Source organism: Oncorhynchus kisutch, unplaced genomic scaffold (genome assembly GCF_002021735.2).
Source record: "Oncorhynchus kisutch isolate 150728-3 unplaced genomic scaffold, Okis_V2 scaffold4043, whole genome shotgun sequence".
NCBI lineage: Eukaryota > Metazoa > Chordata > Actinopteri > Salmoniformes > Salmonidae > Oncorhynchus > Oncorhynchus kisutch.
Genome location: NW_022265988.1, coordinates 7,501 through 27,500, shown reverse-complemented (window position 1 = coordinate 27,500; position 20,000 = coordinate 7,501). Strand labels below are relative to the sequence as shown.

Genomic DNA, 20,000 nt, shown 5'->3' with positions numbered 1-20,000 from the left:
CTCTCTGGTCTCTCCTGCCCCTCCCTCTCTCTCCTCTCTCTGGTCTCTCCTCTCTCTGATCTCTCCTCTCTCTGGTCTCTCCTGCCCCTCCCTCTCTCTCCTCTCTCTGGTCTCTCCTCTCTCTGGTCTCTCCTCTCTCTGGTCTCTCCTGTCTCTCTCTGGTCTCTCCTGTCCCTCCCTCTCTCTGGTCTCTCCTGCCCCTCCCTCTCTCTCCTCTCTCTGGTCTCTCCTCTCTCTGATCTCTCCTCTCTCTGGTCTCTCCTGCCCCTCCCTCTCTCTCCTCTCTCTGGTCTCTCCTGTCCCTCCCTCTCTCTGGTCTCTCCTGCCCCTCCCTCTCTCTCCTCTCTCTGGTCTCTCCTCTCTCTGATCTCTCCTCTCTCTGGTCTCTCCTGTGTTCATCTCCTGTCACCGACAGAACGAACCAGTCTCCTTCAGAAGAACTGGCCTATACTACATCCTAATCAGATTTCAGTTCTCCAAACAACTTTAGGAATGAAAAATTTAACAGTTATACCCAATCACAATATTATATATTCACATGTAGTTTTCTCTGGAAAAGTGTTTTATAGAAATGTGAGTTTAAGAAAATTGATGTTGAGTCTCAAATAGCACCTTATTCCCTTTATAGTGCACTATTTGACTACAGCCCATAGGCTCTGGTCTAAAGTAGTGCACTATATAGGGAACAGGGCTCTGGTCTAAAATAGTGCACTATATTGGGAACAGGGCTCTGTGCCAAAAGTAGTGCACTATATAGGGAACAGGGCTCTGTGCCAAAAGTAGTGCACTATATAGGGAACAGGGCTCTGTGCCAAAAGTAGTGCACTATATAGGGAACAGGGCTCTGTGCCAAAAGTAGTGCACTATATAGGGAACAGGGCTCTGTGCCAAAAGTAGTGCACTATATAGGGAACAGGGCTCTGTGCCAAAAGTAGTGCACTATATAGGGAACAGGGCTCTGTGCCAAAAGTAGTGCACTATATAGGGAACAGGGCTCTGTGCCAAAAGTAGTGCACTATATAGGGAACAGGGCTCTGTGCCAAAAGTAGTGCACTATATAGGGAACAGGGCTCTGTGCCAAAAGTAGTGCACTATATAGGGAACAGGGCTCTGTGCCAAAAGTAGTGCACTATATAGGGAACAGGGCTCTGTGCCAAAAGTAGTGCACTATATAGGGAACAGGGCTCTGTGCCAAAAGTAGTGCACTATATAGGGAATAGGGCTCTGTGCCAAAAGTAGTGCACTATATAGGGAACAGGGCTCTGTGCCAAAAGTAGTGCACTATATAGGGAATAGGGCTCTGTGCCAAAAGTAGTGCACTATATAGGGAACAGGGCTCTGTGCCAAAAGTAGTGCACTATATAGGGAACAGGGCTCTGTGCCAAAAGTAGTGCACTATATAGGGAATAGGGCTCTGTGCCAAAAGTAGTGCACTATATAGGGAATAGGGCTCTGTGCCAAAAGTAGTGCACTATATAGGGAACAGGGCTCTGTGCCAAAAGTAGTGCACTATATAGGGAATAGGGCTCTGTGCCAAAAGTAGTGCACTATATAGGGAACAGGGCTCTGTGCCAAAAGTAGTGCACTATATAGGGAACAGGGCTCTGTGCCAAAAGTAGTGCACTATATAGGGAATAGGGCTCTGTGCCAAAAGTAGTGCACTATATAGGGAATAGGGCTCTGTGCCAAAAGTAGTGCACTATATAGGGAATAGGGCTCTGTGCCAAAAGTAGTGCACTATATAGGGAACAGGGCTCTGTGCCTAAAGTAGTGCACTATATAGGGAATAGGGCTCTGGTCTAAAGTAGTGCACTATATAGGGAATAGGGCTCTGTGCCAAAAGTAGTGCACTATATAGGGAACAGGGCTCTGTGCCAAAAGTAGTGCACTATATAGGGAATAGGGCTCTGTGCCAAAAGTAGTGCACTATATAGGGAACAGGGCTCTGTGCCAAAAGTAGTGCACTATATAGGGAACAGGGGGTCATATGAGACACAACCATTACCAAAGCAACTGAAATTAGAACTATTCAAACCAAAACAAAGCCAGTTGATATTATCTAGAGCAAACCTCTTTAGTCAGCTGATGTGTATAACTTGTGGCTACCTCCCTATACCTCACATAATGTCTGTACCTTGCTGGTCCAATCTGTACCGTATCATCCCCTACCCCCAGGGTTATCAAACCTCTCCTCAGACGTTTCACAATTCTGTTGTAGCCCTGAACTAGGTCGCCTGATTCACCTGGTCGAGGGTTTGATGATTAGTTGGATCAGGTGAGCTGGCTGTGGACCTGGGTCCCTGGGGAGAGGTTTAAAAACCACCGCCCTACTGTGTACCATATCAAACTACACAGAATACACAGAAACACTATATATACACTCAACACCAATCTCCATGTTATTAGGCGTGGACAACAAGTCAAGCAAAATAAACCCTTTTTCCTCTTGGCAGAGATGGAACTCTCGGCTTTAAACAACAATTGAACAGAATGTTGATGTTTGTTCTAAAGATTGTATTTCTATGATGTACTGAATGTCACAGGGGCCCTGCACTGCTCAATGCCTTCCACCACCACCGCCCACACACAGGACAGGACAGGCAGGTATCCTATTACCTACATGGTGCACTGCTCAATGCCTTCCACCACCAGCACCACCGCCCACACACAGGACAGGACGGGACAGGACAGGGCAGGGCAGGCAGGCATTGCGAATGGCATCCTATTACCTACATGGTGCACTGCTCAATGCCTTCCACCACCACCGCCCACACACAGGACAGGACAGGACAGGCAGGTATCCTATTACCTACATGGTGCACTGCTCAATGCCTTCCAGCACCACCGCCCACACACAGGACAGGACAGGCAGGCATCGCGAATGGCATCCTATTACCTACATGGTGCACTACTTTTGACCAGAGCTTTGGTCGTAAGTAGTGCACAATAGAGGGAATAATAATAGGTTGTAATTTGGGACAGGTCCCAGGACAGCAGGCTAACAGGGAGGAACGTAGCCCCTCAACCCCCCCCCTCCCCCCTAAAAATGCAAGGTGGAGATCCGAAAGTTGCCTGGCTACCCAAACTCCTTGCTCTAGTGAAACGCTAGGCCACGCCCATGGACGTTAGTTTCTTCTCTGCAATGAGACTGGATTTGAGTACCCCCCCCCCCACCTGACGATATCTAGAACGCAAACACATTCTAACCATTCTGATTGGTCCCACAAACCGATGGGTTGGGCCAGAGTCAGAAAGGCGGCGTTTTGAAAATTGGTCATTGGCTTTGATACTCTGATTGGTTAGAGATGATCCAATCGCTGATGACTTTGTTTTTTTACAACACCCCTCATTTTGTCGTCACCACAAACGACTTCAACGATGGCCGTCTGACTGAAGTATGTAGCCAACATAGAGCAGGGGGAAAATGTACAGTAGTTTGAGTTGTCAGGCAAGTATGAAAGGTCAAAGGTGAAATACATCCCCAAAGCCACTACTCTACTACTCCATCATCCCTCATTCAGAAACCTCTGATCTCTAAACACACCACACCTCCTCGCCCATTGGACCATTTCTGGTCCACACCAGGCATTCTTATCTAGAACTTTCCTGTCAAAAAAATAATACATAATTTAGAATTCTAGAATCCGTAGTGTCATAACTGTTCCATATTCTAGAATCGCAGTAGAACAGAGACCCCTCCATCCCCAACCCCTCCGTGTCAAACTTACCCCTCTCTCTCTCTCCCTTCCTCTCACAGCGATGCTGTTGGCTGTCAAATCACATAAGGGTCTAGAATCAAACACCACTGTTGTGTTTTTGGGGTTCCTTTCTTTGTCTTTTATTTTGAGAAACTGAACTGGAAGAAATCAGAGGGGAGAGTTTTAACGGTCGAGAAAAATGTAGCAACTTTGTCGCCATCTGTAGATCGTTACGTTGAAAACGTTTTAAAAAGGTACGAGAATCCGTTTGTCTCTTATCATGAAGACTTTGTTGTTGTTGTTGTTGCCTGGAAACCAGATGCTGTTCTGTGTTAACATTTCACCCCTTGTAGTCCGGGGCATTGTTTGGCATTGACAACGAGTGGAAGGATGGCACGAACAGACTGGTACCCAGGCTATTCTTGTTTGGCTGTGATCAGTTGTTTTATTATGGTGATTCTTAGTGATAAAGCTTTTGTTAATTAGAGTACACTGAGAGGCCTCCTCGACCACGCACACTATCACACACACACTAACACATGCACACACTATCACACACTATCATATGCACACACTATCACACATACACACTATCACACACACACTGATAAAATGTCAGGATAGACTGTTTAATTGGAATTATCTGCCAGTCAGTCACCCAAAGGTTCTGTTTATTTAGCAGGCTCAGGGGAGTGTCCCAAATGGCACCCTATTTCCATTTGTAGTGCACTATTTTTAACCTGGGTCCTATAGGGTTCTGTTCAAAAGTAGTGCACTATTTTTAACCTGGGCCCTATAGGGTTCTGGTCAAAAGTAGTGCACTAATATAGGGAATAGGGTGACATTTGGACGCATACTAGATCTAGACAGAGGGCACCATATTGAATAGTGTAAAATATCTCCTACTCTCTGTACTGAGGGTTTCTTAAGAGGCAGTAAATCCCCAGTGTACTTATAGGAAACCATCTGTCCCTCTTATTTTCCGTCCCCAATAACCACACTAGCATACTATCTAGTATGCATGGGCTGAATTGCTTCATACTAAGTAGTATGCAAGGGTGGATACTTCGGGACATGCCCTAATGAGTCTCGTTTTGGGAGAGGAAGATGCCAAATTAAGTGCCAAATGCAACGCTATCATCACTTCTACTCCCTCTGAGATTTCAACCAATGGGAGAATGTCCTGATGACCGGGTGTTTGTGAATAAGCCAATAGGAAGCATGGCTGGTGATATTAGTGCGGGTGTAGTCGATTAGAAGGCCTCTTTCTACGTGTAGTTATGTTATTGTTTATATTCATATCTGGGGTTTAGTTTTGTATCATGTGGAAATAGTTCAAAAATTGATGTTTTTTTAATATGAATATAATGCTGTAAACTGCATACCTGAATTAAGAAGAGATTTCTCTTCCACGACAATACAATAAAGAGTGAACACAAACATTACAGCTGTCGGCGTTGTATCTTTTAGGTCGTGGGACATTTCTTAGTACATACAATGATAGCCTATCTAATTTATACATTTAATTTCATGTCAAGGTGCATGTTAAATAAGTAATGTATCTAACTTGGCACAATTCAAAAATCTTATTGATTCAGGTCAAAAAATCTTCCAGAGACTTTATTTTCGTATTTTCCACACCCTCAGTACTCCAGTATCCCAGAATGCCATGTTGTAACGCCCATCTACATCCGGTCTGGAACAATACGGTGAAAACAGCTTCGAGGCAAGATGGCGCAAGGTAAACAGAAGTTCAAAGCGCAGCCCGGTGGAACTAAGAAACCTCAAAAAAACAAAGGTCCCAGAAAAGGAGGTACGTACAGAGTGAGATGGTTGATGTCTTGGATTCTAGCGATTTCGCCTGGACTCCGTATATATACTCAACAAGTATTTGCGACGTGTTGCGGCGGACATGCTGGCTCAAACACGGTTCAGTGAGGAGACAGTTTCTATTGGAAAAACTGCGTGGGAACTAGACTATCAAGGGTGCGGGCGCCCCCTCAAATGGAACTCATCATAGCACAATCATTTGAATTGCATCGCGTACCATTGCATGTGCATAACAAGACACATTCGAAAGTTGTCCCGATGTTTAGGCCTACTTACTGGCCCTGATGACAACTCGTGAAGGAGAACTGTAGGGCAGCTTAGCTATTTATAGGGAGATTTGTAATGGCATTATCAGTCACACAGCGATTACACAGTGCCTGTCCTTCACTTCCCCTGCCAGCTAGCTAACCTTAATTCCCTTATGGGCTGCTCCAAATGGAAACGTAGTTTAAAACTTCTACAGTACTTGTTACGAATCTGTTTGGCTTAAGGGTACAATCTGCAATTGCCACATACATTGCTTCACTTTTAAAGTAAGGTTATTGCCATTGATTCTCGAATAATATAACTTTTATAAATGCCTCATGATGAGCATAGTTCAACCCATCAGAATCATCCCTCAACGATTTACCGAAACGGAGGCGGGGTGTTGGTTTTGTTATTGTTGGCCCCTTTAACCACGGTGTGTTTTCTGTAAGGGGGTCAATAAATATCTACACTGAGGTTTTATTGTTGGTTACAAATCTCACCCCTCACTTGTTGCTGCTGTTTCACAGGGAGGACGATCGCACCGAAGAAGGTTAAAGTGGTACAGCAACAGCAGTTGAAGAAGGTAAGACAGCAGCTATAGGACAGCAGCTACAGGGCAGCAGCTATAGGACAGCAGCTATAGGACAGCAGCTATAAGACAGCAGCTACAGGGCAGCAGCTACAGGGCAGCAGCTACAGGACAGCAGCTACAGGACAGCAGCTATAGGACAGCAGCTACAGGGCAGCAGCTACAGGACAGCAGCTATAAGACAGTATCTACAGGGCAGCAGCTATAGGACAGCAGATATAGGACAGCCATTACGGAATAATGGGAGAGTTTAAAATCTACCTGTTCAGGCTGGGGACTACCACTTGTATACAGGCTGGGAGCTACCACTTGTATACAGGCTGGGGGCTACCACTTGTATACAGGCTGGGGGCTACCACTTGTATACAGGCTGGGGGCTACCACTTGTATACGGGCTGGGGACTACCACGTGTATACAGGCTGGGGGCTACCACTTGTATACAGGCTGGGGGCTACCACTTGTATACGGGCTGGGGACTACCACGTGTATACAGGCTGGGGGCTACCACTTGTATACGGGCTGGGGACTACCACGTGTATACAGGCTGGGGGCTACCACTTGTATACAGGCTGGGGGCTACCACTTGTATACAGGCTGGGGGCTACCACTTGTATACGGGCTGGGGGCTACCACTTGTATACAGGCTGGGGACTACCACTTGTATACAGGCTGGGGACTACCACTTGTATACAGGCTGGGGACTACCACTTGTATACAGGCTGGGGACTACCACTTGTATACAGGCTGGGGACTACCACTTGTATACTACGGGGACGTGGCCGCTCATTTCACCCGACTCCCACCAAGATCCAGTCCCATACTGGTTTTGAATGGGCTTCAAGATTATATCATCAAACTCACACGTAAAACAGTCATTTAAGATGTTTGTGGATTAATTTACTTCTACCTGATGCCTTTTGATAATGAAGATGATTAATTATGATTTTAGTTTTTGTGAGGTTGATGCTTAAAGATCATTAAAAAAAGGGTGAAATGGAGGTGGTTAGTTTCCCATGGTGTTCTCGTCTAAGCCCTCTCCTGGGTTTAGGGACACTTCTTCCAGCTGGCTACGTCCCCATTCTGAATCTGCACCCTTCTCTCCTCTTTGTGGACGGCGGAAACGCCCTCCAACCACTGCCTACACCAACTCTATGCTTTTAAAGTGAACTCCATGATGGGAAGTGACACTTTGGGGAAGGTTAGAGAATCCACTACGGTCTGTCTGTCTGTGGAACATACCATCTGAGGAGAATCCATTACTGTCTGTCTGTGGGACATACCATCTGAGGAGAATCCACTACGGTCTGTCGGTCTCTGTGGGACATACCATCTGAGGAGAATCCACTATGGTCTGTGGGTCTCTGTGGGACATACCTTCTGAGGAGAATCCACTACGGTCTGTCTGTGGGACATACCATCTGAGAAGTATCCACTACGGTCTGTCTGTGGGACATACCATCTGAGGAGAATCCACTACGGTCTGTCTGTGGGACATACCATCTGAGGAGAATCCACTACGGTCTGTCTGTCTGTGGGACATACCATCTGAGGAGAATCCACTACGGCCTGTCTCTGTGGGACATAACATCTGAGGCAACATGCACTGGGATACAGTCAGCACTGTCTACAGATGGAATCCTCTCAGAGAACCTGGACCCTGACAGGACCCAGACAGGACCCATAAATTGTCCATCTTATAACGCTTGCAACTCATCCGAAAAAGTAGGGATGAGTTGTACTCTGACGGACAATGATGATGATGTAAGTCGTATATGAATGAATCTGTGTGGCTGCTCCCTAATCCCATGTCCCCTGCTGTCCCCCCCCCCCCCCCCCCCCCTAGGGCCTGGAGGTGGCGATCAGGAACAAGATAGAGGAAGAGGTGACTCACCGAGCCAGTACGAAACTCCACAAGAGACTGAGTATTGTGAAGGGGGCGGAGGTGAAACCAACCCCCTCTAAAGGAAACAACCATCCCAACCACCCTGCACCCAGCACCTCCAAATAAACACACTCTGTTATTCTGTCCGTCTGCTCTGACTGCTTTCGCTGTGCTAGATAGAAGTTAATTATGTCTCCCAAATGGCACCCTATTCCCTATATAGTGTTATACTTTTTGAACAGGGGCCCATAGGGCTCTGTCTAAAGTAGTGCACTGTGTAGTGAGTAGGGCGGCATTTGGAACGAATACAATGTGTTTGGCACTGCTGTATGGACTGACATGAAGTCCTGTACGTCACGGCTGAGGAGTGTAATAACCACGTCTCCAATAGATGGTGCTGTAGTTTTTCTGGTAGACTTGGCTGCTTGCTATCGCCTCGAGGAGACAAGGAAAGGAGACGAGGAACGTGAGGATGTCAACAGAGGAATATTGAGATGTCGACATTTGGGATCTCTGTCGTGTGTGTTGAAGGGGCCATGGAGTATTTAGTTTTGTGTGATTCTTGTCTCGTGTTGCACTGTCAGAACTGAGACACACGTTTCTCCCATATACTGTATTCCAATGCAAAGGAGGTGAATAAAAAAACTGGACATTTTGTAACGTAACAGAGTTATTTTGTCTTGTATGGGCGTGTGTAGACCTATCCAGACCTGTGTAGACCTATCCAGGCCTGTGTAGACCTATCCAGACCTGTGTAGACCTATCCAGACCTGTGTAGACCTAGCCAGACCTGTGTAGACCTATCCAGACCTGTGTAGACCTAGCCAGACCTGTGTAGACCTATCCAGACCTGTGTAGACCTATCCAGGCCTGTGTAGACCTAGCCAGACCTGTGTAGACCTATCCAGACCTGTGTAGACCTAGCCAGACCTGTGTAGACCTAGCCAGACCTGTGTAGACCTAGCCAGACCTGTGTGTGTAGACCTAGCCAGACCTGTGTAGACCTATCCAGACCTGTGTAGACCTAGCCAGACCTGTGTAGACCTATCCAGACCTGTGTGTGTAGACCTAGCCAGACCTGTGTAGACCTATCCAGGCCTATGTAGACCTAGCCAGACCTGTGTAGACCTATCCAGACCTGTGTAGACCTATCCAGACCTGTGTAGACCTAGCCAGACCTGTGTAGACCTAGCCAGACCTGTGTGTGTAGACCTAGCCAGACCTGTGTAGACCTATCCAGACCTGTGTAGACCTAGCCAGACCTAGCCAGACCTGTGTAGTCCTATCCAGACCTGTGTATGGGCGTGTCAGGTGTTTTGTGTTCATACACTTTCCTCTTTACCTCAGAGCTGCTATTTGGTGCAGGTCTCGCTTTCTCCTCCTCCCACACTATGTTTATACTCCCATGATGCTTTGCTCTCAGTGTGAAGTTCCACTAGGTGTGTACCTCAGTGTGTATTTACCTCAGTCAAGCACATTATCAGGTAACGCCTTGCTTTATCAACTGTGTTTTTGCTGGTTTTATTGGACAGATAGAGAACAGTAGAGGAGCTCCATTCAGATGACAGGGACTCTTCCAACCAGGGTTTCTGAAAGTTATGGGACATGTTCAGCCCCAACCTCACCAGAACATAAAGTAGACAGGTTTCTGAAAGTTATGGGACATGGACAGCCCCATCCTCACCAGAACATAAAGTAGACAGGTTTCTGAAAGTTATGGGACATGGACAGCCCCAACCTCACCAGAACATAAAGTAGACAGGTTTCTCATTACGGATACATTTCACTCTAGTTCAACATGCGATACATGTACATACATGTAATCCTGGACACATACATGTAATCCTGGTGCACATACATGTAATCCTGAGCACATACATGTAATCCTGAGCACATACATGACCTCCTAATCCTGGACACATACATGTAATCCTGGGCACATACATGACCTCCTAATCCTGGACACATACATGTAATCCTGGACACATACATGTAATCCTGGGCACATACATGACCTCCTAATCCTGGACACATACATGTAATCCTGGGCACATACATGTAATCCTGGACACATACATGTAATCCTGGTGCACATGTAATCCTGGTGCACATACATGTAATCCTGGACACATACATGTAATCCTGGGCACATACATGTAATCCTGGGCACATACATGTAATCCTGGTGCACATACATGTAATCCTGGGCACATACATGTAATCCTGGACACATATATGTAATCCTGGACACATATATGTAATCCTGGACACATACATGTAATCCTGGACACATACATGTAATCCTGGTGCACATACATGTAATCCTGGGCACATACATGTAATCCTGGACACATATATGTAATCCTGGGCACATACATGTAATCCTGGACACATACATGTAATCCTGGGCACATACATGTAATCCTGGACACATATATGTAATCCTGGGCACATACATGTAATCCTGGGCACATACATGTAATCCTGGGCACATACATGTAATCCTGGACACATATATGTAATCCTGGGCACATACATGTAATCCTGGACACATATATGTAATCCTGGGCACATACATGTAATCCTGGGCACATACATGTAATCCTGGGCACATACATGTAATCCTGGACACATATATGTAATCCTGGTGCACATACATGTAATCCTGGACACATACATGTAATCCTGGACACATACATGTAATCCTGGGCACATACATGTAATCCTGAGCACATACATGACCTCCTAATCCTGGACACATACATGTAATCCTGGGCACATACATGACCTCCTAATCCTGGACACATACATGTAATCCTGGACACATACATGTAATCCTGGACACATACATGTAATCCTGGGCACATACATGACCTCCTAATCCTGGACACATACATGACCTCCTAATCCTGGACACATACATGTAATCCTGGACACACATGTAATCCTGGGCACATACATGTAATCCTGGGCACATACATGTAATCCTGGACACATACATGTAATCCTGGTGCACATGTAATCCTGGTGCACATACATGTAATCCTGGGCACATACATGTACTCCTGAGCACATACATGTAATCCTGGGCACATACATGTAATCCTGGGCACATATATGTAATCCTGGGCACATACATGTTTCTCATACTAATACAGTTATAACTCCCTCTACAGAAGAGCATCTAGTAAGACGAGTTACTCAGTGAAATGTTAGATATTACTGTATATTACTGCACTGTTGAAGCGAGGAACACAAGCATTTCCCTACACCCGCAATACCATCTGATAAATATGTGTATGTGACTAATAACATCTGTTAAATATGGACCAATAACATATGTTAAATATGAACCAATACCATCTGTTAAATATGTGTATGTGACCAATAAAATCTGATAAATATGTGTATGTAACCAATAACATCTGATAAATATGTGTATGTGACCAATAACATCTGATAAATATGTGTATGTGACCAATAACATCTGATAAATATGTGTATGGACCAATAACATCTGATAAATATGTGTATGTGACCAATAACATCTGATAAATATGTGTATCTGACCAATAACATCTGATAAATATGTGTATGGACCAATAACATCTGATAAATATGTGTATGGACCAATAACATCTGATAAATATGTGTATGTGACCAATAACATCTGATAAATATGTGTATGGACCAATAACATCTGATAAATATGTGTATGTGACCAATAACATCTGATAAATATGTGTATGTAACCAATAACATCTGATAAATATGTGTATGTGACCAATAACATCTGATAAATATGTGTATGGACCAATTTGATTTGACTAGAATACTCGATCTCAGTTCTCAGTTCCTGTCAAAACACTTGATTAAGAACTACATGGACATATACCATATTTATGATAAACACAAACATCTTACAACTCACATATGAGTGTCTACTAAGACTTGAGAATACATATAAATTATATAAATTATAATGTAGTTATTAAACACAGCTTGTTATTATGTTGTTGTGTGGTCCTCCGGGGCAGCAGGTGGCGCTGTGGAATATCTAAGGAACCCTAAGGGCCTCCAGGCAGTGTGGGGAGCGCAGGAAGCGAGGATAAGAGTCTTTGGCCATCAGGTGGTAGACGTGTTGTTGGGCCTCGTGGAATGTGTCGCCTGCAGGCTCCTCCATCACTCGCAGTAGAGCCTCCCTGGTCTCAGCATCCAGGTTCACCTGGCAACAACACACACAATGTTCAGACAACGCCTGTACAACGTTCACTAGCATCCTGTCCAGGGGGTGTACTTTACATCGAGCTTCCTTATGCTACAGAAATATGAGAAATGGGGGGCTCTCGCCCCTCTGGACTGTTCTGGCTCAGACAAGGCTTACTTACTTTTACAACATTCACACAACATCTATACAACGTCTGTAAAATGCATATACAACATTTAGAGAACAACACTCCACCTACCTCCTGTGGTGAACCAGGGTTGATGTACTGGCAATACATAGACTGGGCCTTGGCCCCCTGCTGCCATGGGGGGGTAACCCTGTACTCCTCACAGGCCAACCAGAACTGCAGGTTCTCCTCACTGAACTCAGACTGCAGGAACCAGAGGAAAGCTTTCTGGCCAACTGGGAGGAGGAGGGGGGGGGGCATTTCAACAAGTCAAACTATACATTGCCACGGAAACGTATCAGTGTAATTAGAGAGAGAGAAGAGAAGGAGGGAGAGAGAAAAGAGAAGAGGGAAAGATGAGAGTGGGGAGAGAGAAGGAGAGATAGGGAGGGAGAGAGAAGAGAGAGGGAGTGAAAAGAAGGAGAGAGAAGAGAGAGGGAGATAGGATAGAGAGAGAAGAAAGAGTGAGAAAGAGATGAGAGAAAGGGAGAGAAAGGGAAGAGAGATAGAAGAGAGGAAAAGAGAAGAGTGATAGAAGAGAGAGGGGGACAAAGAAGAGAGAGAGAAGAGATGGACTAGATCTTACTCTTGCTGTTGAGTAGAGACTCCAGATCCTGAAGAGTCCTGTCCTCATGGACCCTTTAGAAGAGTCATGAGGTTGTGGAGAGAAAGAGATTAGGGAGAAGCTCTGATGTCAGCTAAACAACCCACAGTTCCTGACGTAACTCAAGACTGCAGTAGCTCACTGGTGTAGACAGACAGACAGACAGACGGACGGACGGACGGACGGACGGACGGATGGACGGACGGACGGACAGACAGACAGACAGGTTACCTGTGTTTGTGATGTGTCCACTCCTGTTTGTCAGCCAGGTGACTCAACTTCACCCGCATCCCCTTTGCTCTGGAACACACACACACACACACACACACACACACACACATTTAGTTTGTGCTCTATATCTAAAAATCTAATCACATCAACCTTCTGCTTCGACAATCACATCAACCTTCTGCTTCGACAAAACACATCAACCTCCTCCTTCAACAAAACACATCAACCTTCTCCTTCAACAAAACACATCAACCTTCTCCTTCAACAAAACACATCAACCTTCTCCTTCAACACAACACATCAACCTTCTCCTTCAACAAAACACATCAACCTTCTCCTTCAACAAAACACATCAACCATCTCCTTCAGCAAAACACACTGGTCTCTCTTTAGAAACTATGACGCATCCTCACACACTACACAATACATACTACACACTACACAATACATACTACACAATACGTACTACACAATACACACTACACAATACATACTACACACTACACAATACATACTACACAATACATACTACACAATACATACTACACAATACACAATACATACTACACAATACAGCCTCACACACTACACAATACATACTACACACTACACAATACATACTACACAATACACACTACACAATACATACTACACAATACATACTACATACTACTTACTACACAATACACAATACATACTACACAATACATACTACACAACACACAATACATACTACACACTACACAATACATAATACATACTACACACTACACAATACATTCTACACAATACATCCTCACACACTACACAATACATACTACACACTACACAATACACAATACATACTACACAATACATACTACACAATACATACTACACACTACACAATACATACTACACAATACATACTACACAATAAGCAATACATACTACACAATACACAATACATACTACACACTACACAATACATACTACACAATACATCCTCGTACACTACACAATACATACTACACACTACACAATACACAATACATACTACACAATACACAATACATACTACACAATACATACTACACAATACATACTACACATAACACAATACATACTACACAATACATACTACACAATACATACTACACAATACATACTACACAATAAACAATACATACTACACAATACATACTACACAATACATACTACACAATACATACTACACAATACATACTACACACTACATACTACACAATACATAATACATACTACACACTACACAATACATACTACACACTACATACTACACAATACATACTACATACTACACAATACATACTACACACTACATACTACATACCAGGGGAGGACGGCTCATAATAATGGCCGGAATGGAGTAAATGGACTGGCATCAAACCACGTGTTGATGTATTTGATACCATTCCACCAATTCTGCTCCAGTCTTTACCATGAGCCCTGGCCTCCCCAGTTATGGTGCCACCAACCTCCTGTGCTACACATTTCATACTACACACTACATACAGTACTACATACTACACACTACACACTACATACAGTACTACATACTACACACAACACACTACATACAGTACTACATACTACATACTACACACTACATACAGTACTACATACTACACACTACATACAGTACTACATACTTCCATACTCACTTCTCCAAGCATGACAAGGGAAGGGAGGACAGTCCTTTACACATTTCATACTACACACTACACACAGTACTACATACTACATACAGTACTACACACTACATACAGTACTACATACTTCCATACTCACTTCTCCAAGCATTTCTCCTTTACACATTTCATACTACACACTACATGCAGTACTACATACTACACACTACATACAGTACTACATACTACACACAACATACAGTACTACATACTTCCATACTCACTTCTCCAAGCATGACGAGGGAAGGGAGGACAGTCCCTTTACACATTTCATACTACACACTACATACAGTACTACATACTACATACTACATACAGTACTACATACTTCCATACTCACTTCTCCAAGCATGACGAGGGAAGGGAGGACAGTCCTTTACACATTTCAGCACGTGGGAAGGAAATGAATGAAACAAACAAAAAATGTGAAACCAGCTGTTGTATTCTGTTCTGTGCTCCTTCCTGTCCTGTTCTGTGCTCCTTCCTGTTCTGTGTCTGTGCACAAACTAACACCCTACAGTGTATCAGCCCCTTTAATATACCTGCTTATCACACATGTTAATCTACCACACATCTGAGAACAGAATGAGGGAGGAGGATGGATGGATGGATGGATGGGGGAGAGATGGAGGGTAATGTAAGAGAGGAGGTGTACGTGTGCACCGACAACACCTGGCCGTTAATGTACCGGAACCGTTAACACCGGGAAAAGAAGGACGGGCCAGCACACACAATGAGGTAATCAGGAGACAGTGTGTGTGTGTGTGTGTGTGTGTCAGAGATCGAATGGCCAGTCTGTCAGCATGTGTGTTCTCACTTCTCAGCCAACCAGTCAGTGTGATGGGAAAAGTCCATTCACCAGAGAGAGGGGTGATGACAGACGAACAGGTGATACACTGGCCTCACCACTCCAACTATGGAAAGTGTGTGGGTGGGTGGGTGTGTGTGTGTGTGTGCGTGCGTGTGTGCATGCATGTGTGTGCATGCGTGCGTGTGTGCATGCATGTGTGTGCATGTGTGTGTGTGTGTGTGTGTGTGTGTGCATGCGTGCGTTTGTGCGTGCGGCTTGGTTTGTGGGGAGATTTCCCACTTCCCCATGATGACAATCATGATGGCTATTTTAAGTTTAGGGGTTAGGGTTAGAATTAGGGTTAGAATTAGGGTAAGGGGTTAGTGGGGTAGGGTTAGGTTTTGGGTTAGGGGTTAGGAGTTAGTGGTTAGGGGTTAGGAGTTACGGGATAGGGAAAATAGGATTTGAATAGAAATAGATTTAGGTCCCCATGAGGATAAAACATAACATCTGTGTGTGAAATCAAGAGAGACAGAAAGAGAGAGAGAGAGAATGTGCCAGGTGTGACTAGTTGTAACAGGTGACTAGTTGTAACAGGTGTGACTAGTTGTAACAGGTATGAGTAGTTGTAACAGGTGTGACTAGTTGGAACAGGTGTGACTAGTTGGAACAAGTGTGACTAGTTGTAGCAGGTGACTAGTTGTAACAGGTATGAACAGGTGTGACTAGTTGTAGCAGGTGACTAGTTGTAACAGGTGTGACTAGTTGTAACAGGTGTGACTAGTTGTAAACAGGTATGAACAGGTGTGACTAGTTGCAGCAGGTGACTAGTTGTAACAGGTATGAACAGGTGTGACTAGTTGGAACATGTGTGACTAGTTGGAACAAGTGTGACTAGTTGTAGCAGGTGACTAGTTGTAACAGCTGACTAGTTGTAACAGGTGACAAGTTGTAACAGGTGACTAGTTGTAACAGCTGACTAGTTGTAACAGGTGACTAGTTGTAACAGGTGACTAGTTGTAACAGCTGACTAGTTGTAACAGGTGACAAGTTGTAACAGGTGACTAGTTGTAACAGCTGACTAGTTGTAACAGGTGACTAGTTGTAAAAGCTGACTAGTTGTTACAGGTGACTAGTTGTAACAGGTGACTAGTTGTAACAGGTGACTAGTTATAACAGGTGACTAGTTGTAACAGCTGACTAGTTGTAACAGGTGACTAGTTGTAACAGCTGACTAGTTGTAACAGCTGACTAGTTGTAACAGGTGTGACTAGTTGTAACATGTGTGACTAGTTGTAACAGCTGACTACTTGTAACAGGTGTGACTGGTTGTAACAGGTGTGACTAGTTGGAACATGTGTGACTAGTTGTAAGAGGTGTGACTAGTTGTAACAGGTGACTAGTTGTAACAGGTGTGACTAGTTGGAACAGGTGTGACTAGTTGGAACATGTGTGACTAGTTGTAACAGGTGTGACTAGTTGTAACAGGTGACTAGTTGTAACAGGTGACCAGTTGTAACAGGTGACTAGTTGATAAGCCAGATGGTTGGGTGTGTGCTGGACATTTGTCTGAGAAGGCCACTTGACTTTATTTGAGTGTGTGTGCGGCCCGTATCTGTGTGTGTTACTGCAACACAGGACCATGTTATTGTTGCAAACATGATTTATAAAGGGCCATTCCTGGCATCAGTCCAACAGAGTGATTCATAATGCTCTGAAAGAAAACATCATATAGTGTACAACATGTGGTTGTAGTCTACAAAATGTACAATGTCAATGAACTGTCATAGACTCAAGAACTCTTACTACGATATTTCAGTATTATGAGAGCGAGTCCCACCATTGCCTACGAGACCGTTTCAACAGTGTTTTTCAATTCACCTTGGGTCTTTGTGTGTGGGGACTGAACTAAATGCGTGTCCCTGGTAGTCTACAGAGGGCTAGGCTACGGCGCAGACTCAAGACAACACCTTCCTTCGACGCTTCGCTTTCTCAGTTGACGCGACGGCGACGGTTTCTGACGTGAAGCAAATATACACTAGCAGCATTGGCCTAGATAATATCTTCTTCGCATGACAGCGACCCGACACGGACCAACTATTTGCAACGCTGCAAAGTGCGCATTTGCTGTCACATTCTGACGGATCGTAACGTCAGGACGGTGCATTACAAACCACCCGGGGTTGGTGTGCGTCCCCACAAAAAACAAGAGGACGACATGTACAGGCCTAATCTTTAAACGTCTCGGGCATATCCGTTACCGAGATGAATTTGACACTGGATTAAGGTTTCGGTTCTGGCAGTTTGCCGCGCTCCGTTCTAAAGCACCGAAAGAACGAAAGGCTTTCTGTCTTTACTACAGTGTTAGGTTACCGTCGCTTCCTGGTTTCTTGACGGATAAATAAACAACTATTTACAACCAATTGCGGGATAAAAACGGGTGTTAAAACTTTGAGATGATGTGTAACATGTATAGCATGACCGCGAATGGGAGCGCGTCGTGAGGTCCACCGTTCGATTGTTTTTAATCTGCACATCTGTCTGTCCTTCTCCCGAGAGATTTACTCACTGAGTAGCCTGAATATTACAACAACAACACATCTATCCTGATTTGGACATCGGACGCCGATGACTCTATAGGCTATTCCACCGGGATCTAACCGACGCAGCCAACCGTCACCACGCATGGGTCCGCCGGGGGCTCGGATCCCCCGGGGCTGGAGGACCCAGGCCCGCTGCCAGGAGGATGGCGACCCGGAGAGGGAGAAGCGATGGGTGGAACTGTTCGACGAACTGGACTTGAACAGTGATGGAGTCATCGATATCCACGAGCTCCGGGTGGGATTGGCGAAACGTGGGCTCTCCCGCCGCGCGGTGGACCGGGTAAGCAGCCAACGAGCCCGGGCAGCAACTCGGCTGTCATTCGGTATACCTTGATGACGATCACGAATTACGTTTTTTTATGTGAAACATTTGGCTATAGCCTAAACTCACACGGTGGGGTTCCCCCTAGCCATCACCAGCCACTAATTGCATGTTATGTTATGTTATGTGTGTGTGTGTGTGTGTGTGTGTGTGTGTGTGTGTGTGTGTGTGTGTGTGTGTGTGTGTGTGTGTGTGTGCGTGCGTGCGTGCGTGTGTGTGTGTGTGATGTCACTGATGAGGATTCCCCCCGTGTATCTGCATCACCCATACTTTTTTTCACCTCTTCCATATCCTATCCTACTCTGTTCTGTTCTACTCTATTAGACTCCTCTACAGGTCAGACAGTAGTCTGCTGTCGGTAGATTGGATATGTATTTGACTGTATTAGGCTCAGACAAGAGCAGGGCGGTGAACTCCACAGTATAGGCCAGGGGTGGGCAACTCCACAGTATAGGCCAGGGGTGGGCAACTTCACAGTATAGGCCAGGGGTGGGCAACTCCACAGTATAAGCCAGGGGTGGGCAACTCCACAGTATAGGCCTGGGGTGGGCAACTCCACAGTATAGGCCAGGGGTGGGCAACTCCACAGTATAGGCCTGGGGTGGGCAACTCCACAGTATAGGCCAGGGGTGGGCAACTCCACAGTATAGGCCAGGGGGTGGGCAACTCCACAGTATAGGCCAGGGGGTGGGCAACTCCACAGTATAGGCCAGGGGTGGGCAACTCCACAGTATAGGCCTGAGCTGGGCAACTCCACAGTATAGGCCAGGGGTGGGCAACTCCACAGTATAGGCCTGGGGTGGGCAACTCCACAGTATAGGCCTGGGCTGGGCAACTCCACAGTATAGGCCAGGGGGTGGGCAACTCCACAGTATAGGCCAGGGGTGGGCAACTCCACAGTATAGGCCTGAGCTGGGCAACTCCACAGTATAGGCCAGGGGTGGGCAACTCCACAGTATAGGCCTGGGCTGGGCAACTCCAGTCCTCTGGGCTGAGTGGTGTCACACCTTTCCACCATCCCCAGCAAACACAGCTGGTTAAACTAATTACAATTTACACTGAAGATCATGATCTGTACCCCTGCATACTGACTCCGTA

At 45.3% G+C, this 20,000-nt stretch overlaps 3 protein-coding genes and 1 long non-coding RNA gene across 6 annotated transcripts in view; 2 read left to right on the top strand and 2 right to left on the bottom strand.

Annotated features, from left to right (window-relative positions):
- Positions 1-2,497: 2,497 nt before the first annotated feature.
- LOC116373419 (uncharacterized) lies at positions 2,498-2,813 on the bottom strand. The gene is made up of 2 exons (XR_004209564.1): positions 2,730-2,813; positions 2,498-2,616 (listed from the first exon to the last, which is right to left on the bottom strand). It is a non-coding gene; the product is annotated as an uncharacterized LOC116373419 (long non-coding RNA).
- Positions 2,814-5,366: 2,553 nt separating this feature from the next.
- On the top strand, positions 5,367-8,914 carry LOC116373417 (UPF0390 protein zgc136864-like). The gene is made up of 3 exons (XM_031821989.1): positions 5,367-5,511; positions 6,305-6,360; positions 8,211-8,914. Exons 1-3 carry the CDS (start codon positions 5,430-5,432, stop codon positions 8,373-8,375), a joined length of 303 nt encoding a protein of 100 aa, XP_031677849.1. The 5' UTR covers positions 5,367-5,429; the 3' UTR covers positions 8,376-8,914.
- Positions 8,915-9,752: 838 nt separating this feature from the next.
- On the bottom strand, positions 9,753-15,731 carry LOC116373416 (regulator of G-protein signaling 4-like). 2 transcript variants are annotated; one of them, XM_031821987.1, is made up of 5 exons: positions 15,528-15,731; positions 13,479-13,547; positions 13,230-13,282; positions 12,716-12,879; positions 9,753-12,474 (listed from the first exon to the last, which is right to left on the bottom strand). In XM_031821987.1, the coding sequence occupies exons 1-5, from the start codon at positions 15,569-15,571 to the stop codon at positions 12,307-12,309; spliced, it is 498 nt and encodes a 165-aa protein (XP_031677847.1). In that variant the 5' UTR covers positions 15,572-15,731; the 3' UTR covers positions 9,753-12,306. The 2 variants fall into 2 exon arrangements, with proteins under 2 accessions (XP_031677847.1, XP_031677848.1); XM_031821988.1 differs by lacking the exon at positions 15,528-15,731 and adding an exon at positions 15,412-15,440 and having other exon boundaries at positions 11,131-12,474.
- A 2,131-nt stretch (positions 15,732-17,862) lies between these two features.
- LOC109880347 (calcium-binding mitochondrial carrier protein SCaMC-3-like) overlaps positions 17,863-20,000 on the top strand; it is a 9,521-nt gene continuing 7,383 nt past the window's right edge. Inside the window, exon 1 of one of the 2 annotated variants that reach the window (XM_031822002.1) lies at positions 17,863-18,860. In XM_031822002.1, the coding sequence (XP_031677862.1) occupies positions 18,663-18,860 (198 nt within the window). In that variant the 5' untranslated portion in view covers positions 17,863-18,662. The remainder of the gene's footprint in view (positions 18,861-20,000) is intronic. The other variant, XM_031822003.1, reaches the window with a different exon arrangement.

Coding starts and splice junctions, on each gene's coding strand:
- LOC116373417 (XM_031821989.1), top strand. CDS start 5,430: ATGGCGCAAGGTAAACAGAAGTTCAAAGCGCAGCCCGGTGGAACTAAG. Junction 5,512..6,304: donor CAAAGGTCCCAGAAAAGGAG/GTACGTACAGAG, acceptor GCTGTTTCACAG/GGAGGACGATCGCACCGAAG. Junction 6,361..8,210: donor AGCAACAGCAGTTGAAGAAG/GTAAGACAGCAG, acceptor CCCCCCCCCTAG/GGCCTGGAGGTGGCGATCAG.
- LOC116373416 (XM_031821987.1), bottom strand. CDS start 15,571: ATGTGTAAAGGACTGTCCTCCCTTCCCTCGTCATGCTTGGAGAA. Junction 13,548..15,527: donor CCCTCGTCATGCTTGGAGAA/GTGAGTATGGAA, acceptor TGTGTGTTCCAG/AGCAAAGGGGATGCGGGTGA. Junction 13,283..13,478: donor TGGACACATCACAAACACAG/GTAACCTGTCTG, acceptor ACTCTTCTAAAG/GGTCCATGAGGACAGGACTC.